At 40.4% G+C, this 10,970-nt stretch overlaps 1 protein-coding gene across 1 annotated transcript in view; it reads right to left on the reverse strand.

The window, feature by feature from the left end:
- ssh1a (slingshot protein phosphatase 1a) overlaps positions 1-6,757 on the reverse strand; it is a 59,938-nt gene extending 53,181 nt beyond the window's left edge. The window contains exon 1 of the mRNA XM_073840620.1: positions 6,136-6,757. Within this exon, the coding sequence (XP_073696721.1) occupies positions 6,136-6,216 (81 nt within the window). The 5' untranslated portion in view covers positions 6,217-6,757. The remainder of the gene's footprint in view (positions 1-6,135) is intronic.
- Between the last annotated feature and the right edge of the window lie 4,213 nt (positions 6,758-10,970).

Genomic DNA, 10,970 nt, shown 5'->3' on the forward strand with positions numbered 1-10,970 from the left:
CAGAGGAATGCACACGCATGTATGTCTTGTGAATGTGCATCAAAGACTGACATGGAATAGAAGAAATTGTTAAATAAAGTTGTATTGTTGGACTATTGCATTGATATCCTTACTACCTTTCTGGGCCTTGAACGTGTCAGTTGTGTTTCTGTCTATGCAAGGTCAGAAAACTCTTGGATTACTTTAAAAATAACTTAATTTGTGTTCTAAAAATGAATGAAGGTCTTACAGAGGGTGAGTAATTAATGACAGAGTTTTCATTTTTGGGTGAACAAACCCTTTAAATGCTGAGGCCGGATCATTGAATCAGTGAGCTGAACCATCAAGTGGATCATTGGTTCTTTTTGTGACCAAACGATTAAGAATAGTTGTGAACTGAATCAACAGATTAGATATATAAAGCTATAAAATCCCACAGTTTCAGAAAATTGGTAATGCAAAAATACTACTACAATGCATTTTATGTCTTGTGTCTTCACAAATTTAACTTCAGTGTTTTAGAAAGAAGGTCATACAGGTTCGGAACAACATGAGGGTAAGTAAACAATGACATCATTTTCATTTTTATGTAAACTAATCCTTTAAGAAAAAGAGGGTCCATTTTGATTTAATGTTCAATTTAACTCAAACACCACACAAATATTCTGCAGATCTTTACCCTTGGAACCTTAAAACCATTATTCCTCATTAATTAGTTTCTGTTTTGCATCACTGTCTCTCATTACCTCTACCCGTTCTTTCTATCCATTCCTCTCTCCCTCCCTCTCTGTCTCTCAGTCTCTGCATGAGATGACATCACTGCAGCTGCATGTTCCCCAGTCCTCATGTTTGAGGTTGTGATGTGAATTCTAAACAGTGTGTGTCCGCACTAGCATAGCGCATTACGTAATTATTCTTACGGCCCAAGCACACCATGAACAATAAAAATAACAATAACGATAACCACATTAACATCCACACCAACGCACGATAACATTCTGTTTATTAGAAACACGTGCTGCAGTTTTGTCATCTGCTGCTTTAAATACTCCAGCTTTGTAAAGCAGGATGGATTCTGATTGGCTGTCAGTGTTTTTATCATTCATCAACTGGAACAAAATCATTCTGCACGTGATTCCAATGTTATTGTACTTCGGTGGCATTACCATTATAGCTGTGTCATGGACTTTTAGGATTTTTGTAACTGTATCTTTATCACTATTGTCAGTGAATGCCCTTTGCGTGAACAGGCCTTCAGAACCACAATGTGTGGCCCTGGACCACAAAACCAGTCATAACATAAGGGTCAATTTTTTTTGAGTAAATAAGCTTTAAATTGATGTATGTATTGTTAGAAAAGGACAATATTCGGATATACAACTATTTAAAAAAAAATCTAAATATTGAGAAAATTGCCTGTAAAGTTGTACAAATGAAGTTCTTGGCAATGCATATTACTAATTAAAAATTAAGTTTTTATATATTTATGGTAGGAAATTACAAAATCTCTATGGAACGTGATCCTTATTTAATATCCTAAAGATTTTAGGCATAAAAGAAAAATCGATAATTTTGACCCATACAATGTATTGTTGGCTATTGCTACAAATATACCTGTGCTACTTATGACTGGTTTAGTGGTCCAAGGTCACATATAGATTTAAACATTAAAGATCTAAACCTAATCAGTTTTAGTCCAACTAAAAAACAAAAGACAACATTTCCTAAAAGTTAAGAATATTCATAATCTTACCCTGGTATTGTTACAGAAACTAGGGCTGGGCGATATGGCTGAAAACTATATCACGATATCAGTGTTTCATATCGGTCGATATCGATAATTATTGATATTTTTATGACCCATTTAAAATAAGGACCAGGAGAAAAATATATTACACTCAAGCATTTTTATTTTAAACTTAACCTGCCTCTGATCATAATCCCCTCAGTTATTAAGACAGAAATGTCAACAACCATGGAAAACTCAAATAATTAAAATGTAAACATAAGTCTAAAGTCACAATATACACTTAATTATCTCTTAATCCTCAATTCAAACCCCATTCATTGTCGATAAAGTGAAGGTTTAGTAATGTGTGGCCCAGAAGTACGGCTTGACCACAGGTCAGAGGTTGTTGCAAAGTACTTGGCTGATAATATTTATTTCTTCACAGATTGCTGGTTGCCAGTAGCCAACATTACTTCTTTCCCGGTACTTTAGCCTATACTTTGTGTAATAACAAAAATATTTATTTAAGTGAAAAAATAAGTCCAAAACTTTCAACATTTTGAACAATAGGGCCTTACAATCTTTTTTTTTTTTTTTTTCAGAAATTCTTGTTTTAATTTTTCTGGTAATCAAATGAAAGCAAAATCACAGATTTATTTTTAAAAATAAAAATAAACAGAGATTTACTGTTAAAATTAATACATAGAAGAAAAATTATATTCAATTAAAAAAAGGTTTAATAATAATAGTATTTTTTCAACAATTAAGTGGTGACTCTTTATTTTATTTTTTATCATATATATTGTTTTATGTAAATTATTTAAATGTGAACATATAAACACCTACATTATACTGTACAGTAATACAAGACTAATATGGTTCTGTCACATTTTAAACCGTACTTTTATTTTGACAGGTTGCCTTGAAGTTTCAGTGTGTAATACAGTATGAATGATGCTAGTTTCATTAATGAAACGGTAAAATTGACAAAAAGTGACACTCACAGCAGCTTTGGAGATTTTTGTCTGTTCACGTGAGATGCAAAGGCCAAAAATTAGCGGGAGCGTCACGTGTGCAGTATGCGTGTAGTGAAAATAAAACGCGTCTCCTCCATTCATACATATAGAGAATAGAGATATAGAGGCAAACGGGAACATGCAGGATTCATATTGAAACGGTCTTTTTGCATTTCAGTTTTCACAGACACTAGTCCAAATCGCGATCTGAATTAATTAACAGACCAACTTTTGATTTATTGGTCCAAAACGACGAATTCCGCGGCATTCCGCCCTATAGTAAAGTCCGTTTTTATGAATGGAGTCCGCGGTCCCGTCTGTGAGGAGACATTGTAAACGCGCGATCATGTAGAGACAGAAATCAAATGCCGTCGTGTAAATAAGATAAGTAACATAAGGCTATTTAGTTAGTTTAATACAACAACATGGACCCGTTCTGTAGGAAAGATAACCTTAACTTCTATTGTGGTCTAGCGCTATGAACTGAACGTTAAAGGGGGGCTGGGCGGGCCGACGAAGAATACAAAATATCGAAAGTTTTATCGAACACATTTTATATTGATATCGATCTCTTGTCTATCGCGATATATATCGTTATCGTTTTATCGCCCAGCCCTAACAGAAACTCAATTAAAAGTATGATTTACACCCTGAACTGTGTGTATATGATAATAATAGTACTCAAAAATCTAAAATTCATCATGTGTTAGTTAGTCTCATAGTACAGTATCCATCAGACCATGTCACTGTTCTTTGTGCTCTCCCGTTGAAATGTGTAGAACTGCCGCCCCCTACTGGGTGTAGCTAGTGAAATGGATTTCTAAGGCAACTATGATGTCAAAGAAACTATTATGAAGGTGGAGGAAAGACAATTAAACCCTACAAGAAAATTGCTTTTCACTTTTCGGAACCACCACCTGAAAATCACTAACAATGAAAAGCAATGCAGCTCTCCTAGTGAGACTGGCTAAAAGGGTCTCGCTCTCAATGAAAAGGTAAAAACAGGAGGCCTTTCATTGGATGAGAGGAGCTTAGCTGTGCCAGGGCACAATGATTTAGATTTAAATTTCTGTCAAGCAGAAATGCGGCCTCAGGGGGCAGACCTTTAACTTTCACACAAAGAACAGCAGCTCATGAGGAGGCACCAGTGTAACAAAAATTGCCTGCAAATCTGCACCATACAGATAAAGCAGCAATGTTAATGAAATTACAGCATGTGATAACTTGGCTAGATGTGTGTGTGTGTGTGTGTGTGTGTGTGTGTGTGTGTGTGGAAGCACAAATTAGGAACTATGGGCAATAGGGAAGGCAGAGCTTAGTATTTCTATTGTTGGTTTTGGATACAAAATAGCTCATTACTGAAAAGCACCCAACCTTTTGACAGTTCCCCTCGTAAAACAGCTTGACTGAATTAATAAAAACACACAGTCCAACACAATATCATGAGGTAGACGCAAACAAATTCTCCCTGTAATACTGCAGCTACTACTGCACAACGACATGATATTTTCAATATAAATATAAAGGCAAAACATATACAGTGGTGGCCAAAATGATTAGAACAGTAGTATTTTCACTAGCTTTAAAATGGTTTTAAGTCAGTTGTTTCCATCTTTTGCTGTAGTTTGTCAGTAGGAAATATCAGTTTACCTTTCAAACATAATTTTTGCCATTAACTCCACACAGAGATCTGATCTCATCATCCTCGAGTCTGTCTGGAATGACATGAAGAAACAGAACAAACTAAGACAGACTAAAGAACTGTGGCAATGTCTCCAAAATGCTTCAAGAGACCTACCTGCAAAGCTACAGTACTGTTAAAGGTTTTAACCACTGGTGTAAAATGCTGTGAAATGAGAATGCTGTCATAAATAGATTTTCTTTATCAATTAACTTCTATGAACTAAATTAAATCAGCATTTGTTGTGGCCATCCTTTGTGTTTTAAGCAGCTTTTGCCCTAGGTGCACTTGCGCATAGTTTTTCAGGCATCTCCGTTTCTTCGTGTCATTTCAAACAGACTGGATGAAGATGAGACCAGATCTCTGGCTGTTGTCAGACTCCTTGTGCAAACAAAAATCTCGCTGGATCATTACAATTAATGGCAAAATGAATGTTTGGATATGTCCTACTGACACAGTACAGCAAAAGATAGGAATAACTAACTTAAAATAATTTTCAGCTGGTGAAAATACTAGTGTTCTAATAATTTTGGCCACCACTGTACATCTTGATATTTAAGTTTACTCAGTAAGTTTTTGTTCAAGTTTAGCTGATTTCTATTCATCCTACCACTAAGAACTGTTACGCTGAGTGTGTATATAATATATAAATTGTGTCCGTTTTGTTTTTACATACTTTTTTTATTTTTTTTTTATTGAAATTACAAAAGATTAACACTAGTGAACACAGTAGCAATACTTTTCAGAACAGGACAGAGAACACAGAAAAAAACATGCTAATAACATTACATTTCACGGTACATACCTTTAGGTATATTTTAATATACATTTTTAAGAATATGTGAACTTGTTTTTATATTTTAGTAATATAACATATACATTTATAACTGTAATATAACTGTATGTTTATTCTTTGCATAGCACCTTGCTCCCTGACTCACTCAATTGAATGACACTGCTGATCACGTGATGTCAACATTGCTGCGCCCATCAACGGACTAACCGCTCTATATAATATAAAACACTATTTTATAGACTGCTGATATGTCCTAAGATATCATCTTCCGTGGGTGTACATAATTAAATTGTTTTTTCTTAAAAGTATCATTCATTTATATGTATAGCGTTTTAGTAAAACATACTGAGTGCACTTTTAAGGCCTGTGATGTTATCCATGAATAATCCTTAGTTAAACCAGTCTGTACCAAACAAAACAGTGTTTTTGTGGTTTGTTCACTAAAATCAGATATATTCTTTCGCAACGGTTAAACCACTAACGTTACTTGCAGGACATCCTGGAAACAACCCTTTAGCCATTAGAGTAGGCAACAACATTCCTGTCAAACACTTTCTCCTGGCGACAGGACTTAACTCAAAAGCATCACATCTAAACCTGAAGCAAAAACACTATCTACAAACAGAGATTAGGCACCATCTCCAAAAAAACACAAGATGAAAGCAAGAATTCACGTCAAGAATCATATTTAGGCCATGTGTAGTGCACAAAACGCCCAAAGGCGAATCAGGTCATCTCACAACATCAGACAGACGCAGTGACACAGCGTTCAACTTCAATCCCTCCATCAATCCTGATGGCATCCCGCTAGTTAGCTTTACAGCCTGAGCTATATTAGCATTGGGCCTACGTGACTCAAATATATGGGTCCTGTTGTGTTTTTATTAACCATTACATCATCCCATCTCATCTCAGCGTGTTTATTTCCGCTTACCTCCCCCGCGTTGGTGGTGGTGGTGCTGGAAGTGGACGCCGCGCTGGGAGTGGGCGAGCGCTGCAGGGTTACCAGAGCCATGGATGGAAATCTCTCAGCACAACGACCAGTCTATCTGTCACAAGCTAAACCGACTAGCGGATTTTCCCCTAGCAGCAGCGCCAGATACACCGGGATTGCGCTGTGACTCCACGCGGTTGAAGGGACCGCTGTTAAAAGGCCATGGCTGAGCAGCTGTACGGCGTTTTTTGTGTCGCCGATTCCGTTTTGACATGAGTTGGATGATGTTTTGGTGCTTCTCACTCACTGCCGCATGTGGCTGAAACTCGGACTGCTGCCTTCAGCTCATACAGTCTATAGTGGTATCTCTGCTGTGAACGAATCAGTGTTTTTGAATGAATCTTTTAAGTGAACGATTCACTTCCATATTTTGCAGTCACCGAGTCCCTCTCTTTCACAAAGACTGACAATGGACTGGACCAATAGAATTCGAGTATTAGCTGTGTGGACGCATACCATTGGCTGGATTTACTGAACAAACACGCCCTTCAATGAACGAGTCATAGATTTGAATCTGGACGAGGCATTTCGTTGGACATTTGAATGAACTGGGACTGGGAGTCTAGTAGCCTACTTCCTGTATGTGGAAAAGTAAGGATTTTACTAAAGCTCGGTTTAGAGTATTTAGGCTCCTGCTTTTTATATGTGCTTTTTATTGTTTTATTTTATATGTACCCAAAAATTAGAATTTCGAGGGAAAGTCCATTTAGTTCAATAATTTGTTTCAAATAGTGAAACTTGTATGTTCATTACACACAAAGTGAAATATTTCAAGCCTTTATTTGTTTCAATTTTGTTGATTATGAATTAAAGACAAAAAACAAAAACAAAATTCAGTATTTCACAAAATTAGAATATTTCACGTGACCAATAAAAAAGTATTTTAAACACATGTTGGCCCTCTGAAAAAATGTGTTAAAAGTATAATGTACTGTATTATGTCCTCAGTACTTGTTGGGCCTCCTTTTGCACCAATTACAGCATCAAGGCGGCGTGGCATGGAGGCGATCAGCCTTTGACACAGCTGAGGTGTTATGGTACCCCAAGTTGCTTTGATATTGGCCTTTAGCTTGTCTGCATTTCGGGGTCTCTGTTCCCTCATCTTCCTTTTGACAATACCCCTTACCCCATAGATTTTCAATGGGGTTTAAGTCAGGCGAGTTTGCCGGCTAATCAAGTACAGTTATGCCATGGCTATTAAACCAGGTACTGGTAGTTTTGGCTTTGTGGGCAGGTGCCAAATCCTGCTGGAAAATAAAATCATCATCTCCAAAAAGCTTGTCAGCAGCAAGAAGCATGAAGTGCTTGATCAAAGACAATGGACCCACACCAGTAGATGACATGACATGACTCCCCAAACAATCACTGACTGTGGAAACTTCACACTGGACTTAAAGCAGCTTGACTTTTGTGTCTCCCTTGTCTTCCTCCAGACTCTGGAACCTTGATTTCCTAACGAAATGCAAAATTTGCTTTCATCTGAAAACAGGACTTGGGAACACTGGGCAAGAGACCAGTACTTTTCATCCTTGTCACTAGTGCACCTTTTCCGGCCACATTTTTCCCTTCCTGTTAACATTCTGTTAATATACTTCGAGACTGCGCTTTGTGAGCATCCAGCTTCTTTTGCAATTGCCTTCTGAGACCTTTTTTCCTTATGGAGGGTGTCAATAATGGTCTTCTGCACAACCGTCAAGTCAGCAGTCTTCCCCTTGATTCTGAAGCCTACTAAGACAGGCTGAGACAATTTAAAGGCTGAGGAAACCTTTGCAGGTGTTTTGCGTTAATTAGCTGACCAGATTGGGACACAGGGAGCCTACAGTGTTGAACTTTGTCATGATATTCTAATTTTGTGAAATACTAGATTTATTTTTTTTTTTAATCTTTAATCCATTATCATTAAAATTGAAACAAATAAAGGCTTAAAATATTTCACTTTGTGTGTAGTGAACTAATATAACATACAAGTTCCCCTTCAGTCGTTTCACTACCACATTACATAAGGGAACTCGCCTGAGAGACCAATCATATCTGAGCCTTATTCAAAAGGCCAATGAACATTGGCGAATGGTATTTGCATGCCAAGCCACTCCCCTGTACATACGGGTATATAAGATGGCGGCACGCAACCACTCATTGCCGCGGGCCGGGCCTACCACGCTGCTGGACAGGCTGCCACCGCCCTGCACTCCATGGTCACCTTACAGGTCTACCATGGGACAGGTCTCTATGGGAGAGGGACGCCACCCGTGACCCAGGGACCAGCTAGGAACACCCGCAGACGAGCTGCGAAGCGTCCCTGACTCGGGCAACCCGGAGGTGGAGAAGATCGCTCCTTATTACATCTGCTTTCCCACTCCCGGTGGAGGGCCAGGAGTAACTGTGAACTCTGATGCCGCCGCCGGCCCCCACAAATTCACAAAAAGAGCGGATTTTCTCACCTCCGGGGTTCTAGCCCCGAGCTCCCTTCCAGAGCAGCACTTCGCTTCCTCGGAACTGGACTCGGAGCCCGATTAAATCGCCAGCGTGGGAACCATGGGAAGAAGGTAAGCGCTGCTCAGTGCAGCCAGACTTTTCTCCAGGACGTTTATCCTTCTGGGATCAGTCTCCTTTCCCTTTCCCCCCCATGCTGCCCCACCGCGGTCATATCCGTCAACGCTCCCTCGATACCCCTGGTGACACGGCTGGGAGCCTGGCTTCAGCTTCCCAGCCCCTCGCAGTGGTTGATACGGACGGTACGTCTCAGCTATACGATTCAGTCCGCCAGGCGTCCACCCAGGTACATAGGCGTTCTTTACACTACTGTCCATTCGGACACGCATGCCGCTGTCCTGCGTGCGGAGGTTGCAGTCCTGCTGGCGAAGGATGCAATCGAGCCTGTCCCAAAGTGGTCTCCACTCCCGTCGCATGTCACAACTCGTCCGCCATCTGCTCCTCTGGAGTCAAACATGGCTGGAATTGCTATGTGCCATTCACATACCAGGGGAACTCAACCGTGCAGCCGATCAGCTCTCACGGCAAACCACCCTCCCTGGAGAATGGCGACTCCACCCCGAGACAGTCCAGCTGATTTGGAGCCATTTCGGCAAGGCCCAGATTGATCTGTTTGCCTCCCCTGAATCCTCCCATTGCTAGCTGTTTTACTCCCTCAGCGAGGCTCCCTTCGGCAAGGATGCACTGGCACACAGCTGACCTCCGGGGCCCAAGTACGCCTTTCCCCCAGTGAGCCTCCTTGCACAGACCACCCTGTGCAAGATCAGGGAGGACGAGGAGCAGGTTCTGCTGGTTGCTCTGGATCTGCTGGATCTGGACCCGGATCTGGTTCCCAGAACTCATTTCCCTCGCGGCAGCACCTCCCTGGAAGATCCCCTTGAGGAAAGACCTTCTTCTCAGGGGATGGGCACAATTTGGCACCCGTGCCCTGACCTTTGGATCCTGCAGGTCTGGCTCCTGGACGGGACACGTCAGACCTCTCCGGCCTTCCACAGATCGTGATAGAAACCATCACTCAGTCCAGAGCTCCCTCTACAAGGCAGGCTTATGCACTGAGGAGGGGTCTGTTCGTTGACTGGTGCTCCTCTCGAGGAGAGGACCCACAGAGATGTCCGATTGCAGTAGTGCTTTCCTTCCTGCAAGAGAAGTTGGAGCGCAGGCTGTCCCCTTCGACTCTCAAAGTGTACGTTGCTGCCATCGCAGCATATCACAATGCAGTGGATGGAACATCCCTGGGTAAGCATCAACTTTCAATAATTTGTTTCAAAAAGGGAAACGTCTAGGTTACGTAGGTAACCCTCGTTCCCTGATGGAGGGAACAGAGACGTTACATCCCCTGCCATGACCTGATGTCGTGCTGACGCAGCCTCGATCTGGCTCGATCCGGCTCCTCAGCAAAAACCTGAATGAGTGGTTGCGTGCTGCCATCTTACATACCCGTATGTACGGGGGAGTGGCTTGGCATGCAGATACCACTCGCAAATGTTCATTGGCCTTTTGAATAAGGCTCAGAGATGATTGGTCTCTCAGGCAAGTTCCCTTATGTAACGTCTCCGTTCCCTCCTTCAGGGAACAAGGGTTACCTACGTAACCTAGACGTTTCCCTTTTTGAAACAAATTATTGAAATAACTGGACTTTCCCTCAATATTCAAAAATGTTGGTACACACGTAGCTTGATTAAAGCCATGCCATGCATTTGTCAGAATGAATGTACAATGGTATATCTCCAATTGTGAAAAAAAATGCCTGGACTGGTTCTAGAGTATTTTTGATTTGTGGACATTGTGTTTAAAATGTTGTGGTTGTAAATGACTTGGCCGAATAACAAATCAGCTAAATGGTTGATTCAATGACATTAGTGAGTCAATGTCACAAAAAGACACTTGTGACATTGCTTGACTACTGTATCAATATTTTTTTGACTGAACTGAATCAAAATATCTACCCACTATTATTAAGCATAAAATCCAAAGCCAAACATCCAGAGTTTTAGTCTAATCACCAAATAAAGCTGTTTTAATATTGAGTATGGTGTGAATTATTTGTTTTTGATCCGTGTTTTTTTAAGTTAACATAACATGTTAACGGTACTGATAATATTGACCAAATATAGTTTTTCCATGTTGCCCTATGAGTTAAATATATTTTTTCAAGTGTAATATTTAACAACATCAAGATGAGGCTGGTTCTTATATAACCCAGTGGACTTCACCCCATCATCAAACAAGAAAACAAATAGCGACACTTCCTGAATATCCTATGGAAGTTACGTAATGGGGAA

Source organism: Garra rufa, chromosome 5, assembly GCF_049309525.1.
Source record: "Garra rufa chromosome 5, GarRuf1.0, whole genome shotgun sequence".
In the NCBI taxonomy this organism is placed as follows: Eukaryota; Metazoa; Chordata; class Actinopteri; order Cypriniformes; family Cyprinidae; genus Garra; species Garra rufa.